This window comes from Labeo rohita, chromosome 12, assembly GCF_022985175.1.
Source record: "Labeo rohita strain BAU-BD-2019 chromosome 12, IGBB_LRoh.1.0, whole genome shotgun sequence".
In the NCBI taxonomy this organism is placed as follows: Eukaryota; Metazoa; Chordata; class Actinopteri; order Cypriniformes; family Cyprinidae; genus Labeo; species Labeo rohita.
Genome location: NC_066880.1, coordinates 21,528,937 through 21,543,989, shown reverse-complemented (window position 1 = coordinate 21,543,989; position 15,053 = coordinate 21,528,937). Strand labels below are relative to the sequence as shown.

General features: G+C 35.6%; 2 protein-coding genes across 3 annotated transcripts in view; both read right to left on the bottom strand.

Moving 5' to 3' along the window:
- The window catches only part of adam11 (ADAM metallopeptidase domain 11), a 56,148-nt gene extending 55,036 nt beyond the window's left edge, over positions 1–1,112 (bottom strand). Inside the window, exons 1-2 of one of the 2 annotated variants that reach the window (XM_051124315.1) lie at positions 741–1,112; positions 278–447 (exon numbers count right to left, since the gene is read on the bottom strand). In XM_051124315.1, coding sequence (XP_050980272.1) covers positions 278–447; positions 741–801 — 231 coding nt within the window. In that variant the 5' untranslated portion in view covers positions 802–1,112. The remainder of the gene's footprint in view (positions 1–277; positions 448–740) is intronic. The other variant, XM_051124317.1, reaches the window with a different exon arrangement.
- Positions 1,113–2,440: 1,328 nt separating this feature from the next.
- dbf4b (DBF4 zinc finger B) lies at positions 2,441–13,598 on the bottom strand. Its single transcript, XM_051125060.1, has 12 exons — positions 13,480–13,598; positions 11,420–11,532; positions 11,169–11,297; positions 10,819–10,869; positions 10,046–10,112; positions 8,434–8,483; positions 8,298–8,334; positions 8,091–8,136; positions 5,984–6,121; positions 5,766–5,901; positions 5,263–5,396; positions 2,441–5,132 (listed from the first exon to the last, which is right to left on the bottom strand). Exons 1-12 carry the CDS (start codon positions 13,496–13,498, stop codon positions 3,656–3,658), a joined length of 2,397 nt encoding a protein of 798 aa, XP_050981017.1. The 5' UTR covers positions 13,499–13,598; the 3' UTR covers positions 2,441–3,655.
- Positions 13,599–15,053: the final 1,455 nt, after the last annotated feature.

Below are 15,053 nucleotides of genomic sequence, written 5' to 3'. Positions count from 1 at the left end.
AATGCAGTAAATGCAGTATTACTCTGATGGCACACAAATTCAGACTCTGCGGGTAGTTAGAAGGAATGGGGGTGGAAAATAGAAGAGCTTGGTGACATTAGCCAAAGAATAAAGTAAATTCACAGAGGGAGCAAGTTATTATATTATGATGAAAGTTTGGGAACAAAATAGATGCTTGTTTTTCACATGTACTGTATCATTGTTAGACCAGGAACACGTGCATTAGAAAGCAAAAGGGATCGATTTTGATTTCATGTATCAGTGGAAAGTCACTCACATGCGCTCCATCAGCATCAATCTTTACTAGAGTACCCAAGTGCCCGTGCGGCAGCTCCTCCTCCGCGTCAGTGCGCTGCAGCAGCCGCTGAGGCTGCGTGAGCTCCTCCGCATACGCGTTCGGTTCGCGTCCCCGTTCCGCTCCGTCCCGCTTGATGCTGCTGCCCCAGCCTTTCAATATAGGACACATTCATAAAAACTGTAAGACTATGTCAAAGCCATGATTCTATGTTTTAGTAATTCCTATGCGTTTACAGCCACTACATTCTATCTAGCCTGCGGCATCACTGCGTATTCTGGCGCGACACTGAAAATTCACAGCCATGCCCGTGATAGAAAACGGGGCCATCCGTAAAATGAAGAAATCGTTGCACCTGTTGGCGCACATCATACATAAATAGCTACACCGATGGAGCTTGTACTAATATCACGAACCCGCTCCTAACGAGGCAATCGTCGCTCACCTGTCACGGCGAGTCGCGCGGTGACCGCAGCCCACAGGAGGAGGCAGCGCGTCGCCAACATGATCACATACTCCTGCGGCTTCAACCGGAGCGAAAAGATGCGAAACGCGACATTTACCGCCTCATCCCGTTTCGCGGCGATGTTGAAGTCACGAGGAAGACGTTAAGGGCATCCGTGGAAAACAAGCAGACGCTGATGGAAAAGACTTAAGAAAGTATCCGCTTGCGCGAGGCGCCGTGATGTCTGCTTATATCGCTCGTGTGTCTCGCGGTCAGAGATTGCGGGTGGAATTCATGTTGGGATTGAAACGCTCCTTCTGCGGGACTCCCACCCGCACCTCCTCCCACTCTCCTCTCTTCTCCTCCCCTTCACTTCGCACCGCACTCACATGCAGCATCAGATATTCCACTTCTGTAACCTGGAACAAATATCACGTTTTTTTTTAAAAAAAGACACAATAAATATTATACACAGCATTTACATAAAATGTAGTATAACTGCAAAAACTGCAAAATGTAAAATATACAATTGAATTCAATTTAATATAATTATTATTTTATTTAAAATATAGGCGGATATATATCATAATTACAAAACAACTGTCAAGAGCGCGCATAGTATGATTTATTAAGTAGTTTAAAAGTGAAATATATGTCTCCATGTGTTTTGTGTCCTGGAGAAAACTCAACGTCATCTGAGAGATAAAAGCATATCAAATATTCCCGTCCTCAGCAGTACCTCTCATGCCTGAGGACTAAATCGATCTGTACTAATCTTTAGTTACTCATAAAACAATGATTTGCCTATCTCCAATTCTAAAGCATTCATAGTGAACACATTATTCAGGGAACATAGAAAAGACATGAATCCGATGGGAGAGAAGTTGCTTATGTAGCATAAAAAAATCTGAACTATGGCTAATGGCATGCTACCTATTTATATATTTTTTAAATACATTTTAAAACTAGTTTGTGAAGGAGTATGCTTATCATTTTAAAAGTATAGCATTGTATGGTAAGAGTGGTTTTAAGTTAAAAGTTAGAAGGTCTTAAAACTATACATTGTCTGATCAAACAAGGAGTCAAAAATTAAATGTTTAAAACCACCTACTGGTTGTGTCTCATTCATCACATTTGAAATGGAAGGTCATGATAAGTGCATGATTGAATTACATGATAATTAAACGAATTTTGATATTATTACCATATCACAGGTTTATATATAACAGAAATACCAAAAACATTAATTTTAATAATCACATAATTTTATTTTACAAAAGAAAATGTTTTAACTATTTAAATGATTACGCCAAAAAAATAAAATAAAAATAATAATAATAATAATAATAACAATGAAATCAAAGCTGACTTGACATTGCCCTAACAGCTCCTTCAACATAACAGACCTACTTATATCAAAATAAATGGCCCTTGGAAAGAAGGAAAGAAAGAAAGAAAGAAAGAAAGAAAGAAAGAAAGAGAAAGAAAGAGGGGTGCATTTCCCAAGTCCCAAGTTCCATCGTTACCAATACATTTCAACGAAACTTGCGATTATAGTTAGTTAGCGATGCTTTTGGGAAATGCACCCCAGACTACCAAAGGTCAGGGGATAACTTAATTCCAAACAAGTCAATGCTTTACCTAAAGAAGCACACAAACTGACCATTTATCTTAACAGATTTTAATGAGCATGCACACAATTCAATAGTGCTAAATAAGCATCTAGACTGGAAGTAAACAGCTTTTAAAATACAACTGTACAAATATCAAAACAACATTTCATGATAAAATAAAATAACAATAATAAACATTTATTTCAGAACTCCACATTTATTCAGTTTTGTCTTAAAACACATTGAACTGTCCTAAGGCCTTCATAAAGCTAACTTACTGTGTTTATGGAAAATCATCCAAGCGCAAGATTTGACTTATTCTACATGGACATTAGTGGTACAAACTCTATATCCTTTCAGAACTTCTGTAATGCCCAAAGTTCTGACACTAAAAGATGAAATAAAACATTAATTGATATCAATTAAAACACTGCCCTTTATACCAATCATGACGCCACATCCACTGATGCACATTTACAGGAAATCTGAAAGTTCTTTTAAAATTACCTCAAGACCTTCATAGGACATTTTTGCCTTCACAGTGTATATTATCCTGCATGGTCTACAAAAGCCACCACAGCATTGTTCTACCATCAACACTGCCTCTAAACTGGATAGAGGCCAGACACAGCACTTAAACTAATTGGATAATGCCCCTCCAGCAAAGCCTCATTAAATTCTCAATACTAGCACATGTTCCCGGATATTTCTGCTGAAAAGTCATGGTCAACACTCAAGGCAAGAGACAGCCATAGGAGAAGTCATGGAGGTCACTCAAAGAGAAAAGCATGAAATGCTTGCCAGCTGTTAATTAAAACTAATTGTTTTTCTTGGTTTTGGTGAGATATTGCATGGAGTGGAATGGAATGGAGTGTTCAATATTCTTTGATAAAAATAGTTTTAGTCTTCAAATAGAATGTGAATAAAAAAAATATTTATACATTAGCTGCAGAGTTAGTCACACCTCTATTAATTAAATCTTCCTCATGAAAAACAAACAATTCATTCTTCATTAGGTCTTATTTCACAAGTAATGGTGGTAGTCATCTTGTAGAATTGAAAAATGAAGAGTACGGAGAATGGAGAATGAAGAACTGCTTTAGGATTAAATTCATCAATAGCCACAATTGTCAGATTGGTGCACCTTCAATCCCAATGATATGAATCAAGAGGGTTGCAGTATGGAGCACAACTGTGATGTATAACTCCCATCCTGCATGCCAGTGTGTGGCTTTTGTAATAACAAACCCAGGTCATCATGTCCCCCTTTAGCTCGAAGAGGAACTCCAGCCGCAAACCACGTCAAGAGGCCAGAATCCCAATCTGACTCGGAAGAGGCCGTGGACCACGTGAGGTTAGGTAGGAGAGCAGATTCAATGCAAACAGAAGCTCCGGAATGCGACAAGAACGAGCTGTTTGAGGCTTTACTGACTGATGTATGGGACACATCTTCTGGCGTCTGGAAAAAAAAGGGTAACAGTTCTGGGGGATCATGAAACTGATGGCACTCCAGTTGATCGTCTTCGTGGAAAAAGGAACCAACTGAGGAGGGTCCAAATCAGCTGAGTAAGTGGTTATTCGGGATTGCACTGGATCTTTGATTGGAGGCAATTCATGTGACTGCTTAACACTGGGTTGATTTGAAGCATTGTCCTGTTGGTCAACTTGATGAGGCAAACAGTGGTTACTTGGAGTAAAATACTTTAGGGAAGGCCGCGTTGGGGTCTGATTCACAAGAGATGATTCATTCAGTGATGATTCATGGGTTGCTAGTATGCTACCTCTACTTTGATTATTCACCTCCATTGTAAAATCCACCTTGGAGATTGGTAAACATGACAAGGTGGAAAGTACAGATGAGCATTGTCTTATCCAAGGAGCACTGCAAACCCCCTGAATTGGGTTTGGCTTTTCACTTTGACGGATCTTTCTTCTCTTGGCAAGCTTTGGACTTGGAGTGAAGGACCTGCAGCGCTTTTTCAAGTTAACTATAGAAAATGGGTAATCTGACAAGTGTGAAAATGGCAAAAAATGCGGAAATGAAAAGTAAGAGATGCCAAACTCTGGAGTCCCAACAATACCTTGGGCTGATTTCAGTGATTGTTTTGTTGAAGGCAACATTCTATGGTCCAACACAAACTGGCCACCACTGTCAGAATTACCATCGTCACATTGCTGGACTAGCATTTTAGGGCTGTTTGAGCACATTTTTACAGCTTGATCCCAATCATGTTTTTGACTTTGCGAGCTGGCTGTGTTAGGAATACCACCCATGAGACCACTTCGCATATGCAAAACATGTAGATCATGACTGTCTTCACATTGTTCCTGAGCTTCAGGAACATTTTTAACACAAGAGATGGTGCATGGGATTTTGTTGTCTCCGAAAGAGCTTAGAGTGGCCATTTTATATGGAGCTTCTGAGGGTGAGAGAGATGAGAAGCTCTTGGGCTTCTTCTCTATTGACTGGGATTTTGGAGAAACGTGATGTGGGACTATATCCATGCAAAGAATACCACACTGAAAGTCCTGAACCTTTGTGGTGCAGGTGATATAAAAGCCTAATTTGTCATTGTCAAGATGATCAGGAGAGTTATTTTGCACTGTATGAAGTGAGGTTGCATTCTGTTGACCAGATGGACTGTTGTCAGTAATTGATGGTAGATGATCACATTCTTGAAACAGTGATATCTGAAGAGATTTTTCATTCTCACTGACAGTATTCTGCAACATTTCAGGTAAACTACTCAGCTGTAATTGAGAGAAGTCTGTCGATGACCTGAGGGAAATAAATAAACAGAGTGCAAAAAGTCATTTAATGTTATACTGTCAACAAGGCAGTACGAAAAGTTAATATATCTTATGAACGGCTTTCAATCAAAGAAAACACTTGTCTAATTGCCCCTTACTTGATTAGAGTTGGATCCACTTCTTGATTTGGATTACAAACAAAGCCAGCATCCATTTCAGCCGTTAGTTGGTCTACTACAGCATAGTTACTGTCATTTTGAATGAAAGAGCGATGCATTTCGGACTGCAAGTGCTACAAATCACAAAGAGAATCTAATGTCAAAAGTTATATCAAAAGTCTGCATAGGAATTTCATTAGGATTATTCAAGCATTGTGTAGTCAACGCTTATGCAAGCAGCCAATTATGAGATGTTTTTTTGAGGTTCTAGTACATAAAAGAATAATCATGTAACTTTTGCGTACGCAAATTGACCTGTAAATGTGAAAAAGCATTTCCATTGCAGTTTTGTGAAATATTCTTTTTTCGAATGAAATATTCTTTTTTTGCCATATATGGGAGTTTTTGCGTTTCAAATTTGGTATATTACCAATTCGAAATTTCAATTTGTGCAATTTGAAAGCAGAACAACATTTTGCAGACAACATACCAAATGGACTCACCTCATACTCATCTTTGTAGACCGTGTGACAGCACTCACAATAGCCTGAACTTTTCTTAGTTGGGCCTCTGGGTGTAGCGCTTGCAGTAAGTGGAGCTTGCAACTTATGGCAGCCACTAGTGGCTTCTTCTTTCTTCCTGATAAAGAAAGAAAAAAACTCACAGACATAAGTGACAATGTAGATTTGATTTTCAACTTCTCAAAATGCAAAAAAGATACCTGAAATTGTCCTTGCTGGCATCTTCTTCCTTGCTTTTACCAGAAAACAGAGGAATGGGGGGCTCAAAAGGGCTAAACTTTCCTGAGAAACTCATCACTGGGAAATTCAGTGTCTGTGCATAGTATGGTCTGAACCTCCTGTTTATAAAACCAAAACCAGAAGGATTAACAAAAAACAAGCTTCTCTTTAAATTAGGAAGTATTTAGGTAGATGAATAGATACCAAAATTTCTTCTCAACAGTCTGTTACCTGCTGTAACTAGTGAAAACTTTTTACTTCTGTTAAATTATTTTTAGATGATAGGCCAGTTTCGTAACAGAGTCACTATATTAATAAACTAGTCTGACCAATTAGTCAAAGGGTAAACAGTCATATTTTTTGGACTCAGATTAGACCAATCTGGTTTTAGGTGAATGACTAATTCTAAATGGAGATTTAACATGACAGAACACAACATTTAAAGCTATATTGATACAGTGTGCAGTGGACTAACATATGCTACATACACACTAATAAGTAGACTACCAGCAAAAGGAATTTTCCTTACAAATGCAGAAAAATTCTGAACTAACGCATTCTAACTGATGCCTGGGTGTTTATACTTTTATATATTTCTGCTGTGCAAAAACTTACTTTGGATAACATGTGCAGACTAACTAGTAAAGCAATCCTTGCATTAAAGACTAGTAATAAATGCTTTTGGCAGATTAAGGGGAAGAGGCTCACAAAAAAAGTGACTGTAAAATTGAAGATAATGTATTCAACAGTAATGATCTGTTGCATTCTTTACAATCTCTGTAAAAGCTGGTTTGAGGAGTACAAAGATAAATGGATTTTGTGTACACCTGTAAACCAGCCTGAGTCAACAGTGTTGCTGTCATGATCAAACCTGACCTTCTAACAAGCATAATGCTACTTCAAACTATTGTTTAAATAAAAAAAAACTCAGAGTTTAAGAACTTGACAATGATCAGGGTCTAAGTTGTTTGGTAAGGTGGAGGGAGATAAATTATATTTCCAAATAGGAAAGAACAGATGTGTCTGGTGCTGTCGACACAGTTAATTAGTAGTAAATGTCAACACACTGTTAAAAATTTTAGAGTCCTCCCTTAGTTGCATCATCCTCTAGCATTAGAAATTATTCAATTTCGATATAGGCCAAAAATATATAGGGACACATCTGCTATAAATGATCAAACATCATTACCATTATAGAAATTAACACTTATGCATGTAAAAATATGTAAAATCATGTTAGTTATTGGATTTAAGTAATGCAAACATACATAACCTTATTTACTGTAGTATTCGTAGTATGCAAAAAAATAAAGTAATACATGTACAGCATAATTTATAATATGAGCTTAATCACCTATATCCATAAAGATCTAGTATTTGTAGGATAAATTTCTTACAGCAGTGCCAAATAAACTCAAAACACAATAGTTCTTTTCATTAGTGAAGAGCTGCCCTGTGCACAAAGATCCTCAGCAGGGGAGGGAAAGGATACTTTTCCGATTGGCTTCAGGGTGGCCCCTAGGGTGCGGCATGCATTTTGATAATTAACTTATCTAAAACATCTACAGTGACCTGGGCTGAAACATTCGCCTTGTTAATGGGACTGGGACCAAAACAATTTTACGATGAAAACAGTCCAGTATTACAAACTGCGGTTATTAAAAGTGGGGATTTTCTGGATTAAAAAAAATTAAGAAAGAAAAATCTAAATAACCAGATAAAGTAAAATCTTAAAGCAGACAACACACTAATTTTATTAAAGAGACACTGGCTATGATTGCAGTTGCCAATAATCAAAATACACTATCACTACTACTATATCTACATGTTAAATAAAATGTTAAGTACACAACCAGAGCACACTGCACAAAAATACTATATAAACAATGAGTTTATGAATGAAAAGACTTGACTTTCCATTTTCAGGGTCATGAATGAACTTCTTAACTCATTATTTACAGTACCAGAGGCCAACAGCCTGTTCCACTTACCAATAAAAAAATACATGGGCAAAATACATTATAAAGTTCTTAAACTATATAAACAGAAAGCAGAGTTAAGAGAATGAGAGTGAGGTCTAAAACTCACCGACTGGAGTCCTCCACTTTCAGATAAGGACTTCTCAAGACTCCAGCTGTGTGAAGACATAGGTGTGTTAACACTAGAGCATACGCCACCTCTACGCTCAGGTTTCTCAGGTATATAGATATAAACAAATAAATAAATAAAAAGCTAGACTTATATTTGCTACCGAACAACCACAACAAGTAGTACATGTTTGTGTAGTTTACAAACCTTTCACATGAGGAGTTGTTAGTTTGCATCTTTTTTTCTGTTTGGACAGCAAGTATGAAATTGGTGTGAATAAGAAACTCATTTTGACAAGAAACTCATATTAACAGTATTAATTCACATTTAACAATTAAGTTACCTTAGCAGTCCTCATTCTCTGATTTAGATGATTGATGAACTTCAGAAATTCTATCATTTACGTTAAGAAAAAAAACACACAAAGTACAGTAATAGATATCTAACTTGTGTTTCTAACTTATTTAATAACAGGGGTCCACAACAGAATCCTATAAGCAGTATCCCACATTCACTGAAATTTAAAATCAAACTGTACATATGGTGCTCTCTAGTGTTGACTTTTGGTAAATCAGTAAAGACTCTACATGAACACTGAGAGGAACTGGTATGCTGTAATTTTAATTACATATTGTATTTTACATCTGTTCATTGTTTAATGTGCATTGCAGGGCTGGAAAGAAAGTTTTATTTGATGTTGATAAAATTAAAATCTTTATGAAAAGTGTTAACTATGGTCACATCTTATTCTGATCCAAGAATTTCCCTCAGTAAATGCAAAGCCAAGTTGCAAACATGATCCTTAATGCTTGTGCAACCAACTGTTTTTTTGAGCCTCAATCATTAAATGACTAAAAAACAAAAGGAAAAACAACTGGCCAAAGCAATACCTTTTAGGCAACAATTCATATGAAAAAAAACTTTATTTGCCGCACATACCACCACAGTGGTATTTAAGAACGGAGTTAAGAGTTAAGAACGGATCATAAAAATGGAAATGGTCGAATTCTTCATAAAAAAAAAAAATTCTTATATTTAAGTATGATAGTGAAAGAGGAATGGGGCTGTCAAATATGGAGATAGAATTGTTGCATAATTCCAAATAAATAGATTATGATCCACAAATAAATGTAAAGAGATTAACAAAAAATTAAATATACTGACAAATCGTAGCACATTCTTGCTATAGCCAATCACGTTTTGCAAAATGAATCTGCTCCCGCCCTGACTGTAAAGCAAAACGTGGCTACAGAATGTGCTACAATTGGTCAGCGAAATATGGCTGTTATCTAATTGGCTTGAGTAGACGTGGGTCAGCATGTCTTGATGGTAAAAAAGTTTTAATATCCACAAATGCACAGAAAGCCATTTACAAATGTACGAGGAGTGATCCACAAATACATGCTGCGATCTACAACTGCACAGGGTGTGATTCACAAATTAATGCATAGCAAAGTTGTGTTTGTGACAAAGATAATTGTGAATACCTTTTTATTTGCAAATCTCATTTTATTAATTTGTGAAATTTAATTTAATTCATAATTTAATTTTAATTAAATTCATATTTGTGAAACTCGATTTATTTGTGGATCTCATTCTATTTATTTGTTTATTTGTATTTGAAAGCCCCATTCCTCTTTCACTACCATACTTAAATATAAGGATTTTTTTTTTTTTAAGAATTCGACCATTTCAGTTTTTATTTTCCGTTCTTGATGCTGTGGTGGTAGTTGCAGCAAATAAAGTTTATATAAATTGTTGCCTAAAAGGTATCGCCATTTTTTACAATTATTATTATTATTTATTTTTTTGTGAATTGTAATCTGTTTATTTGAAATTATGCAACAATTCTATCTCCATAGTCAAACTTCAAAATGCCACTACAAAATCAGCCCATGTGACTTGTATATATGATATTGTAGAGTGCCCCCTACAGCAAGTACATGAAAGGATACCATCTACATTGTAGACCTTGACTCCCCATGAACGAGCATTAGCCAGCACACTGCTTTGATACTTTTCCTGCAAACAACAAAAAAAAAAAAAAAAACACTCAACGGTTAACAACAACATCAAGAAGAAATGCAAAATCAAAGACCTGAGAGGTCTTAGACCTTGGACCTAAATCCTAATAGCAGTAGCATTATGACTAAGCAAAAAATTGTTTATCTTAAAGTGTCAGACCTGTTTCAGTAAAATAAAATCAAAAAAAAAAAAAATTGTTTTCACAAGGCAGCAAGAAAGGAGTTTTGTTATACTATCCATTATTGTCATGTTTGAAACATGAAGTCAATTTATTGGCTACCAGACATTTGATATAATTTGATATATTCACTGATTTTGCCTTTTTTTTAAATAACTTAATACAATTATTTGTTTTTTTTTTTACAATAAATAATACATGTTATGATCAGCATTACAATCAGAGTATTGAAAAGTTGATCTGAATTTGAAAACGTATTAGTATGTAGTATTTCGCTTTAATGACAGCAGCACATGAGGCATGATGATCCTGATGATCATGTTCTCCAGGATGACGGAACAGAAGCAAGAAAATCTAACACAAATGTACCTATTTTTCATTAGCAGTGCAGTTCTTTGTCAAATCCTTAACACTTAAATTTTCAATATAAATGAAGATGATGAAGGATTAGTTTTGAGACTACAAGTAGAAGCACATGCACACACATTGAGAATTTTCTATGCAAATATTTAGGTGTGGACTTACATTGCTGTGGATTGCTTTTTCCAATAATGCTTTTCCACGACTGCCACAAACCTTGGGGTGAAAAGACATTTTAAACCCATTATTAGCTACTAAACATCCCAGTGTGAGCCCTACTCATATTCAACTCATTTTATCTCAAAGCAGCTTTATAGAAAATAAGAGCCTTCATCTGTGAATAAGACAAAGACAACTGTGGTAAGAAAAAGAAAACTGCCTGAAATATTTAGATTCTAAAAGGTGACCTTGGGAGGAACCGGAACTCAGCATGGAAGGCTCCTCAAACAATCTACTAACAGTACATCATATATTGTATACTAGACAAGAACAAAATTTAAGAATTGGGTACATACTAGAGGTTTTGGGGTTCCACTTTGTTTCCCCCCTGCTGTACATGAACCATCCACCAGCAAATTGCTATGAGCTTCTTTAATGCCCGTCACAACCACATTCACATCCTTGGTGAGAAAACTGTCCACTTTCTATAGGAAACAGTGAACAGACAGGATGAGATTTACCATTTAACATCACTTTGCATACAGGGCAACAATTACTCCAATTCTCTCCTTCATTAACAAATAAATGACAAAATGATATCTCTCACCCCTCCCAGGCGGATGATGATGTCAGTGAGTGTGACAGACTGATGTCTCTTCATGTCATGCAGGTAGAAGGACTGGCCCTTCAAACCACTCAAAAGATCTCCAGCCATTTGAACTGAAACAGGTTTAGGAGTGTTTATATGCATGCTAATTCATCTATGCTGGTCTTCAATAATAACTGAATTGCTTTATTAATTATTATAAATATTATTGTTATTATGGGCTCAAGAGCAAATATAAACCATATTGGTTCGTACCCTAAAGTGCACCTGCAGATTTGAAACTTGGCAGGATGTTTTTTTGGTCCTGAATGGTCAGTTGGGGAGCTACAATAAAGCTCCTGAACCGTATGTATGAAAATGTGTCTTATATCAAATTAATTCTTGGCCCCAAAAGAAAACTTTCCTATTACATTATCAATCAGTCATGAACTCTAAATACAGAAGCATTACATTTTGCATGACTATAAATTACTCTATACTCTGCATGTTTGGGATCGTTTGAAGCTGCATTTAAACTGCATTTTGGAAGTTCAAAATCAGGGCATATTATCTGTCCATTATATGATGAAAAATGCTGAAATGTTTTCCTTGAAAAAACATAATTTCTTTACAACTGAAGAAAGAAAGACATGAATATCTTGGATGACAAGGGGGTGAGTAGCCGAGTACATTACATGTGAATGTTTGTTTTGGAAGTGGACTTCTCCTTTAAGGTGTGTGCGTGTATGTGTGTGTTTTTCCTACAGGTTATGTTACCTTTTTTTTAAATGTATATTTAAAGGAGGAACTATATATAAAAATGACATAATAAAAAATTGCTTTACTTCAAAGCTTTTCAAAACATCGTTCAATGTGAATTGTGATATTCGTAATTAATAATCGCAATTACAATTTCAAGGTAATAATCGACAATTATGATTTTTGGCATAATCGTGCAGCCCTACAGTCCGCTATTTTTCACCTACAATATAGTAGAAAAGAAAGTATATTTGGATCCAGTTCAGCTCTTGATTCGATTTGATTGCTTTGCAAATATTTCCCCTACATCCCTGCTGCAAGCTAGAGATGGCGAGGAGGCACCCTAAAGTCAGGCCCCATCTTCAATATTTCCTTTTACTCAGAAATACATCACAGTACTTATGTCGTTGCAACACACGGTTCACAAAGACTTTGAATAATAAAAGAGTACATAATATATATCTCATTAACATATGTTTGATAAAGACCAGATTAACCAAGGCGTGCATAAGTAAAATATTGCTATTCTGTACTATTTTAAATGGACTTTTTGATTGCATGCAACCCCCACCGAGAAGAAGTCCAGACATTGTTGCTGAACCAATATACTCAACCTACCAATAGTAACCGTCCATGCTGCCCGAAATGCTTCTTGATATACTAACTGTTTTTATCTAATGCACCAATTAATGTGATGGCAAAATGAAAAACAGGCTGTATATCAACACTTTGGTGTATTGATATGAAACTCCATCTCTTTTAGCTGTTCAAATACATGCTAAAATTCCTGACATTTTATAATACACTACAGCACAAGAAACCTGATAATGTGCTAAGGATTTAATAAGTAACTTTAAACATGCTGTTTATTATTAATACTATTAATTTCTCACATTTTATAGGTTGACACAGTTGGACTCAAATTCCTCAACGAATTATTAGTACAGTAAAACATATTTAAATAAATAAATATGGATTGAGTAGGTGAAAAAAAGGTTTCGTTTCAACAAAATTGTTACATAAGTACTACACCTTTAAACAGACATGCTGGGAATGCTAGACAAAGTATTATTTTATGGTACAGAAATAATTTAATTAATGGTACAGTATATTGTCTGATATTTATAATAGCACTACTTAAGTTTTTTTTTTTTTTGACATATATCGTGTATTGGGGCACGTAAATACCATGGTAAACAAAAGCTGTGTTTTGTAACTCTATAAAAGATGGGGGTAACGTTAACGTTAGTATCAACCGAACTGATCACATCAACGCCACAAAACCTGTATCATCAAAGTTTTTATGAAAATGTTTATCTTACCTTGAGGTTCTTTGTTCATAAGGATAAAAACCTCGTACTTCTTGATATATTAAAACATCCTCAAATGCATAGTTTTCAAGCGATATAAATATTACGCGCAGTCTCTTTCGGTGGATCTTTTCAAATGGCCCTCCTGAATTTCTTCTTCTTTTGCGTATTGTCTGCTATAGCGCGCAATGTTACACATTACCGCCACCCATTGGCGTTTAGTCTTCTTGCAATGTGTCCTATACAGTGGCTCTTAAAAAAACTACTGGCCAGTCACAGTTGTTCAGTTACTTATGTATTGTTTTTTTCAGTGACAGTTATTATTATTATTTGTAGGTCTGTCTTTCATGTACAGTAACAACAATGGTTTTATAAGAGTTAGCCTATAACATTTTGTTAAACCATAATTTAATGAGACCGGGAGCTTGTGGCAAAAATGGCACCATAATGAATAAAAATCCTGTTAACTGGGGCCATGAGTTCTTGTATGTTGTTCACTTATCCTGAATTAATCTTGTGTGCTACACTAGAATTAAGTAATGTCACAAGAGCAAAAGTAATGTTCTCCCTGATGAGCACAACTGCAAAAATGATAGGCCTACTGATTTTATACAACAGTCCAATAAACAAGAGGCTAATTCTTTATAAAGCAGATCAGACTGTGAACTAATTCTGTCCTGCAGGAAAATTTACACTTTACACTTTCAGAGCATAACAAGGTTTTTAATTAAAGGGAAATCATTTTAGATGATGCAATATGACACTGGTGAGTGTGGCCATACCTCAAAGAAAGACTGTTTCATGACAAAATGTAGAAAACCCTTTGACATAAGATTTTTTTTTTTAACTTATAGCTAAGGTTGCTCACTAAATGTAAACAAATATTATTGTGAGATTTCCTGTTGTATTCAATACGTACCATAAACAGTGTATAAAATGCAAAGAATACTAGAGGGGTGGGGCGAGCAGAGCTCATTAACATTTAAAGCAGCCTCGACCAGAGCAGGATGATTTTTGCAGAGCTGATTTTGGCAAGGTAAAAAGGGTGTTGTTTTACACAACCATTGATCAATTTTAACCAAAGTATATTATAGACTTCTCATTAAGTCGAATCATATCATCTTGTGGAAAATGGGCATCCGATGACCCCTTTACATATTGCTCGCCCACTTTGGCTGAATGTGTTAGATAAAGTTGGCCTGTGGAATTCAGGTAAAGTGGGCCAGCCTTTAACCTTCATTAATTATAGTCAAATTCATTAAATAAATTGACATTCACCTGCTTTTTTAGTAAACAGAAATGAGACTGCAATCAGGAATTCAAGTCAGTGATGGAAAAAAGGAAAGAGAGAATAGAAAAATCTATGGGATGAAAAAAGGATGAGAGGAGAAAATATATATATATTTATATGTAGAATATAAAGGTTTAAAATATGGACAGTGTTTAGAGAGCATAGACAGAAAAAATATTTTTACATAAATGTTCCTCTTATTATTATTTTTTTACCTCTTTGTTGTTGCTAGCCACATATTTATTATATGTTGTAAAGTTCATTTCTAATCAGATATTCTGATATTTAGATTTAA